The sequence below is a fragment of the Dromiciops gliroides genome, chromosome 4, assembly GCF_019393635.1.
Source record: "Dromiciops gliroides isolate mDroGli1 chromosome 4, mDroGli1.pri, whole genome shotgun sequence".
Taxonomy (NCBI): Eukaryota; Metazoa; Chordata; class Mammalia; order Microbiotheria; family Microbiotheriidae; genus Dromiciops; species Dromiciops gliroides.
Genome location: NC_057864.1, coordinates 113,693,318 through 113,718,308, shown reverse-complemented (window position 1 = coordinate 113,718,308; position 24,991 = coordinate 113,693,318). Strand labels below are relative to the sequence as shown.

At 36.1% G+C, this 24,991-nt stretch overlaps 1 protein-coding gene across 4 annotated transcripts in view; it reads right to left on the bottom strand.

The window, feature by feature from the left end:
- RPS6KC1 (ribosomal protein S6 kinase C1) overlaps nucleotides 1-24,991 on the bottom strand; it is a 203,709-nt gene that overhangs the window by 115,287 nt on the left and 63,431 nt on the right. For all 4 annotated transcript variants that reach the window (XM_044003541.1, XM_044003542.1, XM_044003540.1 and 1 more), the window contains 2 exons: nucleotides 23,155-23,214; nucleotides 20,509-20,871 (listed from right to left, as the gene is read on the bottom strand). In XM_044003541.1, the coding sequence (XP_043859476.1) occupies nucleotides 20,509-20,871; nucleotides 23,155-23,214 (423 nt within the window). The remainder of the gene's footprint in view (nucleotides 1-20,508; nucleotides 20,872-23,154; nucleotides 23,215-24,991) is intronic.

The window sequence follows — 24,991 nt, the reverse complement described above, 5'->3', positions numbered from 1 at the left end:
CATGATGCAGGCAGGCTCTCACAACTTCATGCCTAGACTACTGAAACAGTCTCCCTGCCTCAAGTCTCTCCCAACTCTAGTCCATCCTTCACTCAGCTATCAAAACGATCTTGCTAAAGCATAGGTATGACCATGTCACCTTCCCTCCCATTCAATAAACTCCAGTGGTTTCCTATTACCTCCAAGATCATGGATTTTAAACCTTTAATAATCTGGCCCCTTCCTAATGTTCCAGTTTCTTACACTTTAATCCCCAACATGTGCACTATAATCCAGTGACATCCACCTCCTTGCTTTTTCTCCCAGAATATACTCCAACTACCTCCACTATGCATTTTCACTGCCTGAGCCTTGTGCTTGGAATTCTCTTCCTTCTAAACTCTGCCTCTGGACTTCCCTGGCTTCTTTCATATCTCCTATAAAATCCTATCTGCAAGAAGCCTCTCCTGGGCCCCCTACAAGCTAGTTAGTGCCTTAACTCTAAGATGATCTCCAAGTTATCCTCTACATATCTTGTTTACATGTCATCTCCTTAAAATGTGGGCTCCTTGAGGGCAGTGACTGGTTTTTCCCTTTCTTCATAATCCTCAATACTTAGCATAGTGCCTGGCACTTAAGTAGCCACTTAATATTTACTGATTTGACTTTATAGTGGCAAAAAGGTAAAAACTAAAGACATGACCATCAACTGAAGAATGTTTACCAATTAGAGAATATGAATATGAACATTTGTGCTGGAAAAAATTGAACTATTTCAGAGAAACCTAAGAAGACACATTGAGGAAACTGAGCAGAACCAGGAAAATAATTTATAATACATCAATAATGTGAAAATATAAAGTGCTGAAAAAACTTAAGACCTATGAACAACACAATGATAAATCATGATTCCAAAGGGCTAATGATGAAGAATGCTTGCTCATGTCAAAGAGTAGATAGACTCACAAGCAGAATGAGAGATTTTTGGACATGGCCAATAGTGGAATTTGTTTTGCTTGACTGCACTTACTTTTTTTTTTTTAAGTGAGGCAATTGGGGTTAAGTGACTTGCCCAGGGTCACACAGCTAGTAAGTGTTAAGTGTCTAAGGCCGGATTTGAACTCAGGTCCTCCTGACTCCAGGGCCGGTGCTCTATCCACCGCACCACCTAGCTGCCCCTGCACTTATTTTTTATAAGGGTTTTGTATTTCCTTTTTTTTCCCATTTGGGTCTGGGAAGGTAAGGCTGGGAAGAAGAAAAAATAAATGTTTAATAACTGAATCCAAAAGAGAATGTGAGCTCTATAAGGTTGCTAAAATTCTAGCTATACTGTGCAGCTAGGTGGTGCAGTAGATAGAGCACTGGCCCTGGATTCAGGAGGACCTGAATTCAAATCTGGCCTCAGACACTTAACACTTACTAGCTGTGTCACCCTGGGCAAGACACTTAACCCTATCTCAGGGAGCCTGCGTCTCCTGCTTCGCTCCCCACTGAGGTCCTCATAAAAAAGAGTGAGAGAGAAAGCCTCGCCCCTTCTTCATCCCACAAGCCTCCTGTGGAACTGGGAACATCCCATCCACACACACACACAGCTCCAAGCTAATTGGCTGGTAGCTTTGATAGACAGTACCCACGAGCAAACATCGCTTCCTGATGCTAAGGAACTGACCCCATGGCTTGCCCTCAGACGCCTTCTCCTCATGGCAGAGCTTTCCTACAGTAACTCTCCAGCAGGTGGCGTCACTCCAATCGTTACAGCTCCTTAAGGACAAAAATGATGTCTTTTTTGTCTTTGTATTCTCATCACTTAGCACAGTGCCCAGCATATGGTTCATGTTTACTACTTATTTAATTTAAAATAAGTCAGTTTTAGAGTCTAAAATAAAACTTAGATCTCCTGATTTTGTTACTCTTTGTCACTCTATCATATTTTACCTTTTTATCAATCTCTCTTCTGACTTTGCCCAACATACATTCTATAATATCTGGACTCTACCTTCATTAAGTGTGCATGGTTATCACTAGCATGCCTCACATGAGGAAGAATATCCAAAACAACCTGCTTTGTTTTGTTTTGTTTAGTTTAGTTTTACAACTTCAGTCTCATAAAGGTATACAGTTTTCTGAAATGGCCTTGGTTGTTGTAGATTTTTTAAGTGCTAGTCTATTATATTTAATAACATTTTATTTTTTTCAGATCTGTTCTACCATCTCTGCATCATCCTAAGTGTTCTGACAACAAAAGACAACCTTGAAAAGAAAAGTGATTTATGGTTCTGCAAATCTACCATGACTCGGAGCCATCAGCCTTTCAGTGTACAGCATGAACTGGTCAGCCAGGGAATTAGCTTTCCATTAGCATTTAACCAATCCTCAACTAACAATTTCTTAAACCAAGCATCCTATTGCACCTAGAAGTTCTCAGAGCTACCTAAACACAGAAGAAAACAAAAAAGCTATTGAAATTCATACCCGAACATACCTTCATTTTCAATGCTACTTAAAAACTTTTGTGGTTTCTCTAAGAGTGAAAGAAGACTGGCTCACTATTAGATGATATGAATATTGAATGTATACAGAGGCAGTCTTCTCTTGCATTTTACAATTACCTTCTCCTCTATACATCTGTCTTACTTAGGATTAAAAAAGAAATTACCCCCCAAAATAATCATACACAAACTGCTCCCTCAGAAAAATTTTTGGCCAATTCCTTACCGAAGATAACCTTTTCTAAGATCACCCAAAAAAGTTTCCCTTATGTTTCAAAATTAAATATTTTTGAAGATTAACATATAGTCAAGGGATGATAAGAGGAAAAGATTGAGGTAAGTATGAAGTGCATATACAAAAGACAGAAAATCTACTTAATGAGTTCAAGAAAGAAAATGCCAGTAAGAGCTGGAAATTATCTATTTAGGGAACAATACATCAATGATGATTTTATGACTGACAAACTACTGGACTTGAAACTATTTCCCTATTTCTACCCACTGGATGTTAGTTAGGTTCTATTAACAAAATTTTTCAGAACCTGAAGCCAAATGCTTTGTCAAATCTCTTGGACACAGAAGAATGCAATGTTTCCTAAAAGAGGACAGAAATCAATGGACTTACTGACTGTAAATTATTCCTTTCATCCAAAAACTTCCTAATCTTTTCAGATTATGAGTTACTAGAATAAAGAATACAAACTTTGAGTCTATTTTTAAATGCTTTGAATTATTTAAAAAGAGATAGCATGGGGCAGCTAGGTGGCACAGTGGATAAAGCACCAGCCCTGGATTCAGGAGGACCTGAGTTCAAATCCCGCTTCAGACACTTGACACTTACTAGCTGTGTGACCCTGGGCAAGTCACTTAACCCTCATTGCCCCACCAAAAAAAAAAAAAAAAAAAAGATATACCATGCTGCATCCAAAATAGGTAATCTCAAGAGGCCATTTCAGGATTCGACTCAATTCATAACATAGGAAACATTCCTAGGGTCTCTATTCTTTTCTAAATTAGCTTCCAGGATCAGGGACACATTTTTCACCAATATAGTCTCTAAAAAGTATGTCTCCTTTCTCATATATATATTTCAAGATCTCCAATCCTATCTGTTCAAGGATATGTTATCTCCCCAACTATTATGACTAGGGGCAATGATAAAGACCTATCACCTGAATCCTTTATTACTAGTTATCACAATTAGGGACCATCTCTTATATAGAAAAACCCTAGCTATGTTCTTCAGTAACTCCAATCTGAGAGGAAGTACAGTTTATTTCACCCTTTTGATTCAGTTCATCACTATCATCCTTCCTCTTACCCTATTCCAACAAAAAAGAAAAAAAGAATCGTGGGCAGTAGAGCACAGGGCTACCTGCTCATAAATTTCCTAAACATAAATTTTAAGGTGACAAATGTCAAACTATTATCATTCAACAAATACTGATGGATGTGTATACTATACACAGGGTATTTATGGGAGGATAGAAATGTATCTAAAAATATCCCTGCCTCATAAATCCGTTAACAGCAGAAACTTATTGGAATTCAATAACTTAAATAAATGGGAAATAAACATTTAACTTTTACTCAAAGTCCATGGTAACTCTTTACTTTGATTCTTTCAATTTGTGATTCAACATAAACTAGCAATGCCTTTTCCATTTAGATGTTTTGTTTTGTTTGGTGTTTTGGGAGGGGATGGGGGGGGGGTGTTGGAAATCTGACAGATACTTACATTTCTTCTGATCAGGATCAAAGCTTTTTCTTTGATCACTGAGATTAAATCAACCCTGTCATTTTAATGTTTAAAAACTATTCTGCTAAAGATATAAAAATGTGGTAATGCTGATGACAGAGACCTTCTAATAAAAACCCTTCGAGAATCCTCATCTATCTCTCTGCATTTGGTACAGAGCAGCTGTGCCTCACACAGATTCACATGAATGAAAATATTTAGGCGAGAAACCACCCACTTAGTTTATTTTCCATATGACTTTCCTGTAATTATTTTGTAAACTGTTCACACAACAATACATAAAAACATCTGCAAAAACAGGTAATTAATGTGTCAAGCCAAACTAATGCATTTTTTATGGTGTCCATGCTTCGTCAACTGTAATTATAACTCTTTTTAAGCAAATGATGATGTGTTTGTTGCAATGTGCAAGTGGTTATTTTAGATGCTCTGTTTACTGTTCATACAAACTGAATATAAAACTCCATAGCTACTTTACTGCACATCAAAGCTTTACCTAGAATTTTGCAGAAGGAGAACAAATGACTCACTTCTTTCCTTTATGCAATTTCCAATAAATATTTTCATCACAAATGAAGGCTGGGATTCAGGTAACCACCATTCAAAGAACATAAGTTAGTATGAGGACAAAGAAGTACCTTCTAGCAGTTGAGACTTTGTTCCTTTAATTTTATTCTGCTTGGAATACATAGTACGCCAATAATTTATTGTCTGCTTAGAATGCCTACATATTATTGATTAGAAGGTTGATTTTTTTTGGTAATGGTATAGCATTCATCCTTAGTCTCAGAAATCTTATGAAATTTTGCCTAAAAGAAGCAGTGTTTTATATTCAGGTCAATAACTGACTTTAATAATATATAAAACTCTATTGTACCTAGGGACCAATTTCCTAAGCAATTAATGGGGAGGTTAAGAGAGAGAGATTATTTGTGATGTGTGTATACACACACACACCTCAAATAGATATACATATCACTGTAATAATTAATCACACTATTGATAACAATTCCCCTATAGACATCCTTAAAGTTTATGGAAATGTAGTCTTTACCTTTAAAATTCTTTCTTCTGCACATCTGACAGAGACTAAGTTTTTTTGGTGGGTTTTTTTTTTAACCTAAATATAAGGCATACTTTTTGTTTCCTCTATGATCCTCTTCCTCCAATAGAGAAAAAAAAATAATAAAGCCACTGGAACAAAGTATATTTATTTTATCCAGAACCATGAGGGAAAGAATTATTCTGAATAAACAAGGTCTCCCAAGCTGGAAGCAGGGCTAGTGGGTTGTAGAAGGCCTCAGTTCAAATCCTGCACTAGTACTTAACAACTATGTGATTGTAGGCAAGTGGATCAACCTCTACGAACCTCAATTTTCTCAAATACTTGCAGCATTAGATCAAAGGGTTGCTGTCAGGCCAAAATGAGAGCTAATGTATGTAAAGTGTCTTGCAAATAGTAAAGACCAATGCAAATTTCAATTATTTCCACAGAAAATTCTGCCAGGATTATCCTTTGAAGTGTCAAAACTTCATTTTTATTTTTGATGAAAAAAAATTAAATGAAAATAATAATAGTAAATAGAGCTTTGAGGTTTGCAAAGTACTTCATAAATGTCATTTCATTTAATAAATAACAACTTTGTGAGGCAGGTGCTATTATCCCCATTTTACAGATAAGGAAACTGAGACTGAGCAAGGTGAAATGACTTGCCCATAGTCATACTGCTAAGAAGTATCTGAGGTGGTAAGATTCAAACTCTGGTCTTCCTAAGTACAAGTTTAGTTTTTTATCCATTGTACTACCTAGCTGCCTCCTAAACTGTATTAAACATGGTAGTTTCTTATAAAGGTAAAACTTGTAAAAAAAAAAAAAAAAGAAATGTTTTAAATTACAAAAAAATACAATCTCATAAGTAAGTAAGGAAACTGAGACTAAGGGATTAAATGATGTACCTAAAATCACAGAGCTAATCAATATCTGAAATAGGAATCCAACTCCAGTGCTCCATACAGCAAACCACCTAACTGCTTATTATAAATAAATACTTATAGATTGATCAAACTAAAAATTAATAAATATCATGTAACTATAAGGCCCTTAGGTAGCTCAGAGGACAAGGTTAGACTTACAGCTAGGAAAACTTGAGTTCAAATCCAGCCTCATACACTTACCAGCTGTGTTAAAGTGGGCATGTCACTTAACAACCATCTGCCTCAGTTTCCTCATCTGTAAGATGATTGTAATAAAAGCACCTACCTCCTGGCATTGTTATAAAGATAAAAAGAGGTATTTATAAAGCACTTAGCAAACCTTAAAGTGATATAGAAAAGCTATTATTATTTTGTTGCTGTTATTATTACTATCTTCCACTAAGATAAGAAGTTTGCTTGTATTTGTATTTAGTACATGGTAATCACTTAATAAATGCTTTATCTATCTTCAGATAAGATTATATGGCTTCTAAAGGATTTAGAGCTAAAAGAAATCTTAACAAATCATCTAATCCAACCTCTTCACTCAACAGATGAGAAAAGGAAGCCAACAAATTAAATGAGGCCCAGGATCACCTATATCATAAGTAGTGATATAGCAGACAAAACAATAGACCAGGAGTTAGAAGACCTGAATTTGAGTTTTAGAACTTCTACTAGAGAAGAGGGTCAGGGGAAGAGTTGAGTCACTCTTTAAAAAAAAAAAAAATTCATTTCAAAATACTTTGTTCTAATACTTTTACATAGCAAATTTTAAGAAGCTCTATTAACAAAAGGGACATCAGAAAAAAAAGACTGCTTTTTAAAAAAGTAACTGAATTTAATTTATAGTAAGCAAAAACTCCAGCTAAAAGCTAAAGAAGGTAGGAGCAATTTCAAGTATAGTATGTTTTTCTAATTTAAAACATTTCTTCTCTTTGAAAAGTAAAGCTACCTTTGTATTCAGGGTAATTCCCTAAATAAAAGTGTCACCCTATTTCCAAGTGGTTGGGGGAAAAAATGTGTAATGTAATTTGAATGACAGAGAGAATAATAGTACTTAATAGCTCATGATAAAACCGAGTACTTTAGGCAAGGTTGGGGAGGCAGGAGAGCTGTAGTGCCCAACCACCTCCCCAAGTAAGTTATGTCTTAAGAAATAATTTAGTCCATCTCTCAGCCTTCATACACTTTCCCCCCACAAAGTTTCAATTATTTACCTTCGAATAATTCATTATACTAGCTTTTCAAGCATCCATTCATCTCTTTCTTATTGAGGAGAAAAATATTTTAAATGCCAATTATTTACTTTATAGTACTTTACGGGAGAAGGTTCTAAGTAAATTTGGTGAGTTACCTTCAGGAAATCAACAAGACATATTGGTTAAAATGTTAGTTTTATAAATTTTCATTTCTAAAACATACTGCAATATGATTTCATTAGCATGAGTATTCCCTAAGCTGTTGAAGACTACAAAACCCTATAATACTATTCTCTGTCGGCGCAGTGGATAGAGCACCGGCCCTGGAATCAGGAGGACCTGAGTTCAAATCCAGCCTCAGACACTTGACACTTATTAGCTGTATAACCTTGGGCAAGTCACTTAACCCGCATAGCCCAACCAAATAAATAAATAAATACTATTATCTGTGATCCTAGTAGATGTTTCTTACAAGATGCTATTACTGAGAAAGTAACTCTCCCAGCAGTCAAGCTTCTACTGATGAACCTCTCTGAGCTAAGCTATGGCACTCCTCAAATAAGAGAGATCAAATCTATTGCTTAAACCCATACTGAAAATTTGTCCAGTTCGTTAAGACTTATCAGAGTTTTTACTCCACTGGAGAAGACCTTGAGAACTGAAGATCACCTCTACATCAGGATGAAGAAGAATCCAAGTGTAAGCTATTTCCTCTTTCATATGTGAACACTTCAGGAGCTAAAAGTGGCTGAAAAAAGAATATTTGTGTAAGGAAAAAAATCATAAAATCCACTTCTGAATAAATGGTTTCTGAGATAAAATGTAGAAGAGATACAGACTGTTATGGGCAATAGGAAGACACAATGTCCTGAGGCTGAACAAATTTCGGGGACTTTTTTGAAGACAGAGCAACAATTAAGGTAATTATAGCTATGGGGCATTGTAGTCCACCAGCTCATTTGCATGTGATGTCTTTAAGAATTTTGAAGTTTTTGACTGACACAATAATAGAATTGTTTAGGTCCTATAGGAAGATTATATAAGGACCTTATTATGTAAGGGTTACATAAAGCTCACATCTGACAGAAAAACTGATTTCTTGAGTTTTTACCTCAGAAGGCAAAAAAGAGTCACAGACCCAAAGAATGTGTTAGGAGCAGTTAAGCCAGGGATGAAGTTTTGTGAAGAGACAAGAGGAGAGGAATCTGAAGAGCTGGATAGAATAGACAGAAGGCTTCAGAGCCGAAACAGCAGGTTCTCTATCTGCTTCCCTACTTAGCTAGAAAAAGACTGCAACAACTGCAAGAAGTTCATTGTCTAAGAGCTCAATCCTGCTCCTTTGTGAAGGCCTACTGAGCTTGTTGCTATCAGTCACCTTATAATGTTGGAGAGAGGGAAGACCTCTCAGGGGTGCCTATATCTCCTTCCCTTGTGCTCTCTGGTTCAAAATGAAATAATGGAAGAGGAAAACCGAGGTTTTGAACATGTTTTCCTATAAGAAGATGCTTGGAAGTCTTTCAGGTGTTTCAGATGCTGGTAATCAGCCAGGAAAACTTCCTACAAAATTGAGTTTCACACAACTTTAAATAGCTTTGCCAATAATCAAATCAAACAATGAAAGTTCTCAAAACAAAAAGAGGTCTATGGAAATTCAGAATCTTAGTTGTTACACATGAAACATAATTGAAACATTCTCTAAAACTTAATATTACTACACTCCTCTAAAACTTAGTATTACTACACTCCCCCCTGAGAAGGATAAATTGAGAAGACAATTGTGATATTAATTTAGAAAATAATTCTTATCTTTGTTTCATCACTTTTTGCATCATCTGCCTAATTATCCTCATGCCATTATGAGAAATTAAAGAATCTAATATAATTGGTAGCAGATGTCAAGGCCAAATCCAACAGTGTATTTATCATGACACCTGAGATAATCATGGGGGTTACCACAAAAGAACAGAGAAATAACTGATAGCTAATGTTATTGCTTCATTAAGAAAACAATTGTTTCTTAAGGAAGCACAGGGGGGAATGTGATAAAATAATGGGATTTGGCAGACACCCAGGGGCCCCACCTGAAGACCATCAAAATCAAGACCACACCTGGCTGGCCCTGAGTGGGGTGTTGTTCTCAGAGACAATGTACTACTGATATCAGCAAGAGACCACTCTCAACCAATCAGCTTGAAGGACCTCCCCTTTTGGGGAGGGAGACAGGAAGTAGGAAGGTGAGACTGGCTTGCTGGATCTTTCTCTTTTCATCTGGAACTGGCTTGGTGACAGCAGAGATGGAGAACAGGAGCTCTCCCCCTCCCCTTTCCATCCAGGACTTTGGCATGGTGGGGGACTTCATGGGGACTGCTAGGAAAAGCAAGGGTTTCTCTCTGGCTATACCAAATAGATCTAAACTAGGGTTTTTCTATTCTCTCTCTTCACTAACTTCAACTACACCTTAATAAATCCTTAAAAGCCTAAACTCTTGCTGAATTTATCAGTAAATCTTAGCCAGTTTCCCCCACAAACTGGGGGGATTAGGACCCACATTTAGATTTTAAACATCACAGTTAAGAGAACAACTTTTTACTAAGAGGGCATAACACCTTTCTCAGTACCCTGCTGAGGGTGGCTGTAAGCAAAAAGAGCTTGTCACTGCTTCCCTGACTCCAGAGCAGAAAAGAGGCTTTCTCCAGCAGGAGGACAATGAGGACCAGAAATGGAACAGTTACCAGAGAAGTGACTTTACATAACATATTTTGTTCCTAAAAGGTCCAAGGACATCAAGGTCTGTGGTCCAGTGCTGTGAGATGCACAAGACACATAGGTTTTGCCACTCATGTGCCTCCCTTCCAGCTTTCTTTAAGTCAGTTTAAGTAGAATAACTCAAGTTATTGAGTGGGGTGGGTAATATGGTCAGATGTGTGCTTCAGGAAGAACACTTTGATAGCTCAGAGGAGAATGGATTGTTGTGGTGAGAGACTTGAGGCAGTAAGACCAACCAGCAGGCTACTTCGGATAGTCTAGGTATGAACAATGAGGGGCCTACGGCAGTGTAGTAGCAATGTTAGAGGAGAGAATGAGAAATTTGTGAGAATGAGATTTGTGAAGGTACAAACAACATAAGTGGGGGGGGAGGGTTGGAGGAAAAAATCATGAGATCAGTTTTGGACATGTTGAGTGTAAGATATCTACAGAACATCTATTTTGAGATAACCAATAGGCAGGTGGGGATGCAAGACTGATGTCAGGAGAGATTTGAGAATAATCAGCATAGAGATGATCATTGAAGCCATAAGAGATGATGAGAAAGAAAAAGAGTATGAAGAGAACAGAAGAAAAGAAGGCCTTGTAAGATATCCATGGTGAGTGGGTATTACTTGCATGAAGATTCAGCAAAAGAGAATGGGAAGGGGGCAGCTAGGTGGCACAGTGGACAAAGCACTGACCCTGGATTCGGGAGGACCTGAGTTCAAATCCAGCCTCAGACACTTGACACTTACTAGCTGTGTGAACCAGGGCAAGTCACTTAACCCCAATTGCCTTAAAAAAAAAAAATGAAAAGGAACAGTCATACAGGCAGGAGAACTAAAGCGAGAGCAGAGTCACAAAAACCTAGGGAAAGGAGAGTTGTTGATAGTGTCAGAGCCTGCCATGGGTCAAAAAGGATGAGAACTGAGAAAAGGTCATAATGCTTGATAATTAAGAGATCAAAGGTAACTTTAGAAAGATCAGTTTCTGTTGAATGATAAGGTCAGGAGCCAGACTGTAGAGTTAAAAAGAAAGTGAGAAGAAGTAAATGGAAGCAACAATTCGACAGCCTTTTCAAGGAATTGAGTCATGAAAGGAAGGAAAGGCTATATAAGATGACAGCCAGCTGGCATGGCCAGAAGAACTGAGGGATTTTTGAGAATGGGGGAGACATGGGCACTTTCTAGGCACTAGGGGAAAAGACAGTAGAGAGGGAGAGATTGGAGACAAGAGAGAGAGTGGGGATAAAAGAGGGGGCAACCTGACGGAGAAGACAGAATGGAATGAGGTATAAGTGTGTGCCCACTGTCCCCTGTGAACACTATGACCTTTGGGCACTGGTGGGAGAATGGGACCTAGGTTCCAGGATAGTCTATGATGTTTAACCATTCCTGCTATTGTCCTCTCCTAAGTAACATGTTTCATTATTCCTGATTTTGCCTTTCAATGAGTAATGGTATACTATTAGTGCTTTTGCTTTGTCCTTTAGAAAATTAAAGGGGTCATGGTGACTGATTTTACATAAATGAGAAGCACGCTGGTTGGGGCTCAAGAGTTATAGTACTAAATAGCAGGATTTTATCCACCTACACCAGAGTTACCCTTAATACCTTAAGAGTTTTTAGTGGCAGCAGCCTGATGGTGTTTCCTCTTTGGGAACATCAGAGCTGCCAGTATGATAGCAAGTTGAAATGAGCAAATCAACCCAGGAACCCCTGCCCAGGTTACAGAATCAAGATTTTGTTAGAGATTCTAAAGCAGAGCAGTAGGAAATTTCTATTCCATAATCTGTTTCTGTTCCTGTTTTCTAGCATTCTAAAATTTACAGATAAATTTCATTACCCAGACTCCCTAATTTGCCAATATTTTAGTAACTCACGTAAATAGGTTTAAAAATATGCTAGGATATTTGTGTACTTTGAGTGCTTCTAACTAAATTCAAAGAGCCTGGGTTATACGGAGAGGTACCTTATTAAAGGAGTTCAGTTCTTAATCCATTCTGATGATTTGAAAGGTCCCTAGGAGGCATAGTTAATTCAATTCAACTCAATAGACACTTATTAAGTACCTACTACGTGAAAAGTGCTGTGAATCATCTGCTTTCTCAGCATATTGGGACAGGACATAAAGAAGATAATTGAGAGATGTCAGAAAGGTCTTCTGACATGTAACCAGGGATATGACTAAATGTTGTAAATTGCTTGGTAGTGATTGTGTTACCAATGACTTCCATCCCTCAGGTGAATGCTAAAATTAACCCACTTATGAAAAAAACCTTCAAGATTCTCAAAGAAAGGGAATTTGTCAGCAATGATTCCAAAAAAATGTTTTTAACTTAAAGTTTTGTGGTGCTATGTAAGATATGTAAGTAAAGACCACAAGAAAATTAAAAACTCAGAAGATCTGCATCATTCACACACAAAAAAGTTAAAAAGCCACTCCTGGAGCTAAGGCAGTAAAGCTACCTGATATTTTCAGCAACATATTTACTGTATAATATGCATCATATTAACATGCTGTAGAGTTTCCTAATGCAATATTCTTCCAAGAACCATCACACTTTTTTCTTTCTTTTTTAAAAACCATTCAGGAGAAACCATTTAACAAAGATGGAAAGAAGCTTGATAATACTGTGTGCTATACACTTCTGTTAATAAGAGTTAAGTAGACACATCATGTGTCTGTATCTATTTCATGTGTTCTTTCCCAGCATCCATTTGCCAGCTACATTTCTCTATCACCAAATATATCCCTCCGATCCATGATCCTCTCCCACAAGCTTGTTTATCAAACAGCTGCTTTCTGTAGCACACAAATGAAAAGGGAGGAAAAAATAAGGGACAGGCTTCAACACTGAAAGTCTGGATTACTCAGAAACTCTTTGCCTGGCTTAACTGGAGAGTTACCTCACTTCCATGAGGAAGACCTGAGCACTTAGAAAGGGGCATTTTAATCTGATATGTTAACCTCAGACTGAGATGGGAGCAGAGCATCAGTTTCAGACTGAGTCAATGTTTCCACTACCAGGCTGTGCTTTGTTCTTCCCTGGGTATAAGTAAGAGACATGGCTGCTATTGTCTGACTCTACATCTAGCCTCCAGCTGTGCAGATGGTATGGTGCCAGTTAGGGAAGAAAGACATGGGCAATCTTCATCAGATCTACTAACAACTCAGATGGGCCTCTTTAGAACAACTACTACCTTCATTCAAAATATGGTGGAGGAGCAATGAAATGAGGAAGTGTGCCAACCAAGTAGAACCCCAATATAATCTACTACTACTTTTCTCAGGAAGAAAGGATGTTTTCCCATGGCTAATCATTAAGACAAAAAATACTACAAATTCTCTTTATCATTCAAAATGTGCCAAGATAACCAAAGTCATAAGATATGATACTGTAGATAAAATTTAAATGCTATAGGGTAATTCTTGAAATAGGGATGCTGTAATAACAATTCTGCTGCACTAGGATCACCTTTCCCCCAAGGAAATATCTCTTCTGTTCATAAATGTCAAATCAAGCTCACAAGCTTGAGCCCCCAATTTGCCCACAAATGAAGGGATAATGTCCATCTGCCTGTTAGTTGTTGACTGGTGTACTGTTTCATGGAATCAATGGGCCAGAAGCATTGTACTGACCTCAGAATGCCTGAGGCACAAACAAAAGGGAGAAGGACAGCCAGATTCACAAGCAGGCAAGTTAAAATTGAGGTCACTTTACATTATTATTTTAAATAATAAAAAGGCTAGATCCTATGGTTCCTAAAGATTTCTATGAGTGAGTGAAAGCTTACTATCCTAACCAAGACATAACAAAGAACTGAAGGCAATTAGTCAATCGCTTTTGAATTTGACAGGGATATGAATGCTGAAGAGTTGAGAGGGGTTAGAGAAAAATCCAATCTACAGGATGTCTCAAAAGTCATAGTGCAGCTTTAAGCTATTTTAGCTTAAATAGGCTTGAATAAGAAATAGGAATTCATTTAAAGTAGCATAACTCAAAAACACTTGGTGGCAAAAGCACTATAAGAATCAATTCCCAAAGTTAATTCAATAAGTTACCAACTACATGGGGTCTATTCTGGAGCTTGCTATTAGTGATTCTATAGTCTATGCTTCACAGTTCAGAACAGAAACTTTTATTTTCTGGTGCCACCAAGTGGTAACATTATGCACTACTCCTTATGACAATAAGCAATAATTTTATCCAATAAATGTCAACTCAAATACTAGTTTTAATCACATATCATTTAAAATAAGGGTTGATTTTGTAAAGTTAAACAGCATGAAATCGGGGGAAGCATTCTCAGAGGAGGGTGCTTGCTACAATTAATTAGAAATAAGAGATAGGGGAGGCGGGGGGGAAGTTGCCACACAAGTCACTGTGTGAATAAAATTAATTATTTTAAGAAAATACTGCCCTGCTAGCAAGTCAACATTCCCAAAAGTCTGAGTAATATAAAGCCATTCAAAAACAAGGACTCATTTAACAAATATTGATTAAATACTTCCTAAGCACAGAGCACTGTTTCAGGTAGAATAAGGTTTACATAGGCCCCAGAAATTCCTTCCTGAAGCTAAAACCTCATAGGCACATAAGACAGACAGACATGAGACAGGTAACGTGTCCTGTGGAGTCTAAGCAGGAAAGGGCATAAAAAAGTCACTCTTCAAATCTAAATTAACTGAATAATTAAAATGTACTTTGAATATGAGCCTTAAAAGTATCAAGTGAAATTATATGCTATGGTAAGTAAAATTGTCCATATGAACTAAATTTGTCCCACAAGATACATACAGCTTTTTACCAAACTGGCAGCACGGAACAGACCATTGGTTCTCAAGGCTATAGCAGAGGAGCAAAACACCTAGCCAGTCCTTTCCAAAGAAGAAAGGTTTCAGGTATGGTATTGGTGAGAGTCCACTACAAACCTGGCCACCAGGTCATTTTTCTTGGCCACAAAAACCTATAAAAAAAAATTCTCTAATAAGCTAAAGAAGGACTTTACTCTGTGCCAGTGGAGAGAGCACTCACAACCAAGGAAATCTTGAATACTCCTTCAACCACTTACTATGGAAAATGGAGTAAATGCTGTGAGTAATTAAAATGATAAACTAACTATAGAACAAGGTCATTCATTCATCCCATGCATATCTCTAGTTCATCTAAACCAAAGATTTCCAAATTGTGAACTCTGTCCCCATTGACAAAGGGTAGCTAATTAATAGCCATAATTAGTGGGTATTTTGAGTACAATTCTTGCATAAATACAATCACTTTTTCAATACAAACTAAGCTAACATAGTGGTGACAAAAGTAAGAATAAATTTAGTTTCAATTAACACTGAATATAGAATGTTAAATACAGTATGTACATATGAGGCCAAGTTATGTGAATTTTGAATATGGATGCAGGTACTATATGCAAAGCTGTGATTAAGGACTCATAACGTGGATGAGCTGTGTATTGCTGTGACTTGCTGTATTTGAATTCAAAGTTTTTGTAAGGAATATATCTTTGTAAGGAAGCTAAAAACATAATATCTTATATTTCTCAACATCATCAATTTTGGTAAGTTTAATATAATAAACTGCTTTCCAAAAACAATAATTTTTCCAAAATTAAAATATTTCAAAAAATAATTCCAAAACATTGAATCTTCAACAATTAAATTTCATCTTAATTTTTTGCCTGTGAGTTTTTTAGTAAATTGTCATCACGTGATAAATACACAACCAATTTGAAGAGAAAATCCATTAGGACATCTAAAACTAGTTCAAGACAAAATAGTAGAGATAGTTTAAATAGTGGAAATAGAGAAACACAAAAGAAAAACTCCAAATCCAAAAAATATAGCTCATTATACTGATCATCGGAATTCCCAAGTACTGTTACTGAAAAAGCAGAGAGACCATACTGTTTGCTTTGTACAATTGCTGCTTTAAAAGTAATAAAAATGGAAAAAATCTTGAAAGAGTACATACAGACTGCTTTGGCAAGACAAGAAAATATAATATCTCCAGAGAAAATCAGGGGTTTTTCTGTAAGCAATTTTTTTTTTCAAAAACCATGTCTGGGACATCAAAAGGATTGCTTGTATTATATAGTTATATATGTAGTTGAAACAATGCTTTAAGTCACATGCAAAGCAGCTTCAAATGATTCTACCTATACATAACACACTAAGGAAGAATAAATGTCCACGAGGTTGAAGATTCTAATGATCAATTAATTAATAAAATAAAATCTTTATTCCATTTGCAAATGGATAAAGCAACAAATGTAGCTAATGAGGCTCATTTGATTGCATATGTATGATATATCATGAAAATCGATGTAAGGAAAGATTTGTTACCTACTGATGGCAATCAAGAGAAATATTCCAATATAATAGATGGATTCTTTAATGATAATGACATAATGGTGAAAAAGTACATTAGATTCTATAGTGATAGAACTAAATAGATATAAAAGTGAAAGGATCTATAAGCACTAAAAAAAAATGTGGCCCTTCCTGCAATTTGAACACAATGCATACTTCACCAATGATCACTTATATGAAAAAATATGAATGAGAATTTACTTACAGCTTTTCAAGTTATTACAAGAGTAATCAAATTAATTTTTTTTAAAACCTTCTTTGCAAAACCAAGATGATGTGAGGACAAAGCAAAGAGCATTTCTATATATTATTTCAAAATATATGGGCTTTCTTATGCTAAAGTACTTCTGAATATGTCTGAATTTGAGCTAAAAAAATTCTTAATAATTTTAAATGAAAAAATTTACTTATTCTATTACAAAAATTCCCTCCTGAATATGTGTATTAAGTGATTTTTTAATGAGTATGTTAAATCAAAGCAATGTCCTTAAATTTGTACTCTGATCTAGAAAAGATAAAGTGACTATATACTGACCTCATTATCTATCCCCCATAACCCACATTTCTTCTGAACTTCCCTATTCCTATCATGGGTACTATGATCCTTCCAGTTACCCAGATTTGCAATCTCAATGTCATCCCCATCTCCTCATTCACCCCACATACCCACTCAAATGACAAGCCTTGTCACTTCTATCTTCACAACATAGGTCCCACCTGTTCTCATCTCTCCATTGATATCCTAGTTTGGGATCTCATCACCTATCGCCTGAACTAGTAGAATAACCTCCTAAATGGTTTCCCTGATTTTAGATTGTACTCCCTCCAATCTATCATCCGCATGCCAGCCATACTGATTTTCCTAAAATATAAATGTTAAGTGTCACTCCTCTAACCAATAAAATCCAATGGCTCCCTATTATCTCTAGAATAATATATAAGCTTCTCCACTTAGCATTAAAAAAACATTCACAACCTGATCCCAACCCTATTAAAATTAGAGATCCTCAAGAAGAGGACCCATATTTTTGTCTTTCTTTGTATCCATGGGGTTTAGCACAGTGCCTGGTACATACTATGTGCTTAATAAATACTGGCTGATTGTTAATACTTGTGAAATGATGGATATACTACCTTTTTAACTTTATTACACACATATTACTACCCTCCAAATCAACTACTGTCCTGCTAAACTGGTCTTCTTACTGTTCCACACACATAACACCCTATATAAAGAGTGATTTTAGGAACAGGAAATTCAGAATTGCTAGTTTCCTTCAAGGATTAGCTAAATAACTAACCTATATAAAGCCTTTCATGAACTTCCCAAATGATGGTGTACCTCCCCCCATCACCCTCTATCTATTTGGAAAATATTTTGTATATATGTACATGTTCTCCCCCAGCTAACCTATCAAATCCTTTCCCTCCTCAAAGCCACCGACAGATTTTCCTGGCTTCCTCTAAGGCTCAGCTGAAATCTCATTGTTCAAATGAATCATTTCCCAACCTCGCGTGCATGAGTGCTTGTTTTGTATATATTTACTTGCTTGTTATCTCCTCCATTAGATTATAATCTCCAAGAGGGCAGGAACTGTTTTTGGTCCCTTTTTGTATCTGCAGTACGGTGCCTAGCACAAAGAGTGGGAACCTTAAAAATGTTTATTGACTGATTGATCAAGGGTGAGGGTCTGGTCCACTTTATTTCTTTTTACTTCTAGCTCTTACCACAAAGCCTGGCACATAGAAAGTACTTAATAATAGTAAATACTTGTTGATTCTTAAACATTTTATAACAGAACTATCACTAAGGACATCAAATTATCATACTGTAATACAGTGATATCCTCAAGGCACTGACATATTTACACTGTCTACACTTAGAAGTCCCAGATTTCTGAGCTTTTAAAATTGGTGTATCTGTTTTTATAGGTTTTCTATATCTTCCCTCAATGTCACACTGACAAATGCCACTTCTCACTGCTGCTTGTGAGCCTTCATAACGCAGTTCCTCTCCACTTCCAATTTAAGGTGCATCTGGAAACAAGATAAGAAAGTCTGTTCTTTTTTTTTTTTTAATAAAATAAGAATTACAAAGAAGTTCACAAACTAAATAGTTCATGTACTTTACGTAGTTTATGGCATCACTTTTGGCTGCTCAGAAACCTTTTATGTTTATTTACAGATTCTTGACTATATTTTAGACAGGTGAGATGGCCAAAAAAATTGATTAAAGATAGGTGAATTATTATTGTATTGGGTTTTTACCTGTCCTATATATCCAAATGGAAGAGAGGACTATATTAACTAAATTCATATACAATGAAAAATATTCAAATGTTTTAATAACATTTTCTCATTATAGTAAAGAAAACTGTGACCACTAACATCAAATTTTTAAGAACATGGTAACTGTTATCTCATTAAATATTGTTTATTTTAATTACTTTAAATTAAAATGCTATTAATAGTGTCAAATCACAAGTGGATTACTGCAACCGCCTGCTGATGGCTCTCCTTCCCTCAAGTTTCTCCCCACTCCAATCCATCCTCCTCTAGCTGTCAAAGGAGTCTTCCTAAAGCACAAGTCTAACCATTTCATTTCCTATTCAATAAACTTAAGTGGCTCCCTATGACTTTCAGGATCAAATAAAAAAATCCTCTGACTGGCTTTTAAGTCCTTCACAACCTGGCCTTGTCCTGCTTCTCAAGTCTCCAAGGACACTGGCCTTCTTGATGATTCTCACACCCATGCCTGGAATGCTCTCCCTCCTTTACAACTAACCTCCTTCTGGCTTCAACACTCAACTCCAAAGCCCCTTCTGCAAAAAGACTTCCCTGGTTCCCCAGAGTTCTCTTTCAGATTACTTAGCATTTATGCTATATCCTTCTGGCATGTATATTGTAGTTTGTATCTTATCTCCCCCATTAGAATGTGGGCTCCTTGAGGGTAGGCACACTACTTTTGCCTTTCTTTGTATTTCCATCACAAAGCACAGTACCTGGAACCTAGTAAGCAATGAATAAATGCTAATGACAACAGTGAAAACAAGGCTCTCAAAGTAACTCCAGCAATGATCAAGCACTGCATGGACTTAAACCACAATGCTATTATTTTCTTAAAGAAAGAAATTTTGAAACAAGGAAAATGATTCTCACCAAAAGAATTAATTTTCATCTAGCTTGAAATGTCCAATACAAGACTGGAAACAGGGAACTGAAGCTTACAAGGGGGAAAGTACAGATGGATTACAAATATAGATGTAAATACAGATATAGATATGGCTATGACTATGACTATGGCTACGGCTATAGATATCAATATCGATAATGATATCTATGATATAGATGTAGATATAGTATGTATGTACAGAAGCTGATGAGGTTACAAAGAGGGAGAAAAGGTCTAGCACAGAACCTTGGGGACACATCCATAGTTGTGGAGTATAAAATTAATGAGACAGAAAAGAAATGAATCGAGATGTCCAAATTTCATTTTTTTTACAAGCCTAGGGATGGGCAAGGGGAGGGTTAAAACAAGATCACTCCTGAATCCATATGGCTTTTGCTCAAAAGAAATAACTATGGAAAGATACTGACCAAGCTGGAAGAAATACTAACATTCCAAAGAGAGAGTTCTGATTAAGGAAGACTGACTTATGTTAACTACAACTATCAAAATTAGGAACAAATGTTTCTGATGTCAATGAATATGGAAATATATAACTTCAAAGGTTGTTATATATAGCACTGAACTGAAAATAAAAAGTATATGTCTGGCATATATAGCATCATTTTTATGTTTTAACTATATATGTAAAGAAATGACACATGGAAATTATAAACATAAAGACATATATACATATATGCATTCATATATTTTTTAATCATGTATATTTATACATAGATATAGACATTATTTAAATATACATATAGACACACAAAATGCACAAATTAGATAAAACCATACCTTGAACACCTTCCAAGAGCAGATCAACACCTCTCTTATAAAAAGTAGAAGCAGCTTCATAGTCTTCCTCTTCCTCCTTCTTTAAAGCCTGCTTTATTAATTCGCCTGCCTTCTCCAAATAATCTTTTTTGCCAAGCCTGGATTTTAGGCTTCCGGCAAAGAGACCACGACTTTCCCGCTCTTCCTCTGTTTTGCTTCTTTCTTTATCAGAAGCAACAGCTCCTAGTGCTGAAGGTTCTGGAGAAAGATTGAGACCAAAAGTTCTACTGGGAGAATTTTGATTGGATGCCATTCCATCATCTAATTCAGCAAGGGAGTCCACATCAACAGTCAAAGAGATCAGATCGCTGTCACTGGAGAAACCTAGGCACATGAACAAAACCAGTAGAGAAATGTTAATACTAAGTTATCAGCCAAAGTTATAGAAATCTTACTGCCTGGCCATTTCTATATACTAGCTCATAACAATTAGAAGAGTTGTAACTTTATTCACCAAAGCCCACCACTAGAAATTAGTTCTAAGACTTCCTAAGTTTCTTCCTGTAATTGGCACTCCCTCTTTCTATTGCTGTGGCCAGTCATTGAACTTGCTTTGATATTGAACAAAATGAAGACGGTAAAATTTATTTTACCCTGAAGCTCCTAACCTCTTATTAAAAAAAAACAGAGAGAATCATAATTCAGTACATTGGGCTACAATAAACAATAATAGCCCTCAATAAATATATGTAATAAGCACTTCACAGGTATGTTTTTAGATAACCTTACATATTCCATCTTAGCTGAGGAAACATGATCCAGTAAACTAAATAAAGCAATAAAAATTAGGAGTTTTAATTCTTTGCCTGTCCTTCCACAACTTTGTCATAAAAATTCTGTGCCTGAATAGCCTAAAACACAAGAAATGCTGCCTGAATATTAAAATAATAAAGTCATTTCTCACAATTGCCTCACTGGTTTTATGTAGTTTGGGAGGCTCTCTCTCAAACTATAATTCTCATTTTGACATTCAGGTTTTATGGAGGTTCAGTTTAGCCACCTACATTAGAAATTAAGCAATGGAGTAGGGGAAAAATTAAGCATGAGACTATGTTCCTTTCTTTATAAATCGGGAGGGCCTGATTTTATAGGGGGACCACAGGCATGAAACAGTGCATATACTGTCAGACTTCCTTAGTGTGCTAGCTTTGCCCCCCTTTTCCTATGGAGCAAGGAATGGCTCACTGGATCAAGATATATTTGGAAATGAAAGTGACAAGGAAAAAATATATACATCAACATTATTTTTAAAAAATCATCAGGGGGGCAGCCAGATGGCGCAGTGGATAAAGCACCAGCCCTGGATCCAGGAGTACCTGAATTCAAATCCAGCCTCAGACACTTGGCACTTACTAGCTGTGTGACCCTGGGCAAGTCACTTAACCCCCATTGCCCCACCAAAAAAAAAAAAATCATCAGGACAAACTGTCTATATCAATGTTGAATTTTGTCAAGTTTCTCTTATGAAAATAGAGATCCAGTGACTCCAGAAATAAAACAAACCACATTCCAGATTACTTTCACTAAGATAAATATGCTAAAATGCAATTAATCTTTACTTAGAAATAGGAAACTTGGTATAAAACACTAGGATAATAAAAGTGATTGTATTTTATATCTAGCATTCAAAAATAAAAATTAAATTTGAAACTTATTTAGAATTACAAATTTAGTATCAATACCTTTATGAACGGATAAAATAATCTAGCTATAGAGGATTTCCCAAGATATTGCTGGAAGTTGGGGGAAGAAGGATACACTGGGAAGTATAAGTGATAGAAAAACTAAAGATACAAATTTAAATTATTTTTTTAAAAAGGGATTTCCAAGACCTGTTTTTTGTTTTTGTTTTTTTTGCAGGGCAATGAGGGTTAAGTTACTTGCCCAGGGTCACACAGCTAGTTAAGTGTCTCGTGTCTGAGGCTGGATTTGAACTCAAGGCCAGTGCTTTATCCACTGCACCACCTAGCTGCCCTCTCCAAGACCTGTTTTTTAAAAATTCCTAGGTACAGTGATAGAGTACTAGACTTCAGAGTTAAAAAGACCTAAGTTCAAATTCTGCCTCAGACACTTTGTTGTGGGACTCTGGGTAAGTTCACCTTTCTTTGCCACAGTTTCCTCATCTATAAAATAGGCTTAATCACCTCAAAGAGTTGTGAGGATCAAATGAGATAACATATTTAAAGCACTATTCAAAATTTTAAATGCAAAATAAATGCTAGCTAATAGTAGCCAGAGTAGTAATAATAATATAATTCCCATTTCTTAGATCAGAAAACATTCCAGCAAAAGAAATCACTTGTCAAGTCTAAAAACCGAGTCAGGACAAATTCCAGCAAGAATTCGGGATGCCTGTCATGAGATAGGCAACAATGCCAGCCTCTGGCCTCAAAAGTCCTGCCATGAAATAATTATTACTCAACAGTTTTCTGGGAAATTCTAACTGTAAATGCAAGCAGAAATTTTTATCAGATTTTACATACAAGTTGAACTTGATTTAGTAATGTATAATGTGTGCAAAGAAAATGATTATGGTATTTAGATTTAAAAGAGGATATCATTGCAAAAAGTCAAATAAAATGTGCCTGTTACAAAAGAAGATCTCACCTCCTCCTTCTGATTGGCTGGTAAGTGTCACATCATCAAGACCACTCAAATCTTTTCGAACTAAAAGGCCAAAGGGAAAAAAAAAAGTGTTACTGGCATATCTGTGGACTAAAATTACTAACTTCATATCAAGTAGTTTAGAATATTTTTCAATGACCATAAAGGTAAAAGTATATTCCTGGCATCTAAATTGAAATTTCAGATGCATTATTTGCCATTTCAAAATATCTACATCATGTTCTTAGCTTCAGTTTTTTCTTTCACAAGATCCTTAAAATGCTTATAAAATACCTACATATAGCCTTTTCTCTATAAGGAATAGTAAAGTAAAAGTAAAAAATAAATAAAAGCAACAGAATTCCATGGCCCAACAATTAATTTGTTATAATATAAGACTCTAGAAAAACAAAAAAAGAAATCTAGTTCTATTTAATTTTTTTGGACTCTAGACCAATAAAAAACTACTTATCAAAATTTTATGCAAATCCAAGGAGTTTCTCATAAAAATTGCCCACCTACTATACTAAGGAATAGAAAAAAACTTGAGATAAAGGACTTGTTTTTTAAAGCACTTCTACAATCAATTTCCATTTGATTTCCTGATGCCAGTGCCATTTTATAACCTGTGGACACAGTTATTGAAAGCAATGAACACACAATGTTGGGGGGGGGAAACAATCCAATATTCTGGTTTGCAAAGCAAACCACAAAAGAAAGGAAATGTTGAGTTAAAGGTCTTCTGTCCACTCTCCGGTGTCTTGTCACTGTTATTACAAGACCATCCATCACATGGTCCTGTTTCATGCCCTGGGTGATTTTCCTTTTTAACATGTACAATAATGCCAAAGTGCAATAGGACAAAGGTATGTGTACTCAGTTTCTTGGCTTCTGACCACAAAAATCTAGTGATACAGTCACATTTCCTCTCATTTCACTAAACTTAGTCATTTCATCACTAGCATAGTGATTCAAAACAGATTATTACAATTGTTAGGAATAAAATTCCTTAGATAGATCACTCCAATAAACTTAACAGAAACATCTTTTACAAACTGGACGAGCTGGAGAAGGAACACAAATTGACTGCTTGAAGATATCTTTTTAAAATCTACCTAATTCCTAAATAAATGAAAGCTAAAAACACTAAGCAAGTTAAGAAAAAGGAACATTTTGAGTGGTCAGACTTGGGTAGTTAGAAGTAAATATCAAAAAATTAGACCTGTACCTATATAAACCTAATACACCAAGCTACACTATTCAAAATTAGTAATAACGTCCCACTACTTTATAACTGGGGCTGAGCAATCCTAATTGTTGAGAGAGTCCAAACTTTACCTGACTTCCACTTTGTAGTTTCCCCAACATCCTTCTAGTCTCATTTCAAATTCTACCTTCTGCAGATCTTTCTAGTATCCCCAGTTCTTAATGCTTCCTCTTCTGAGATGTCCTCCCATCTATTTTGTGTAAGTCTTTTATGTGCCCAGTTATTTATATGTTATCTCCTCTTCAGTCATTTATGTTATCTCCCCTATTAAGATGGGAACTCCGTGAAAACAGGAGCTGTTTTCACATTTCTTTGTAGCCCCAGAGTTTAGCACAATGCCAGACACATAATAAACACTTAAATGCTTTTTGATCAATTTTTTCACATCTCAGCCAGCCAGCCATGCCTGGGCAGCTTGCCATCTGACTTGGTGAGCACCTGAAGTCAGTGTCCCAGTATCTAGTCCGTTTCACATTCAAACACACACATATACTTTCCATTTAATACTCTGGGAACAGTAATCAAAGCAATTCTACCCTTGCTTCTGGAAAAGACATGGTGATCACCTTTTAT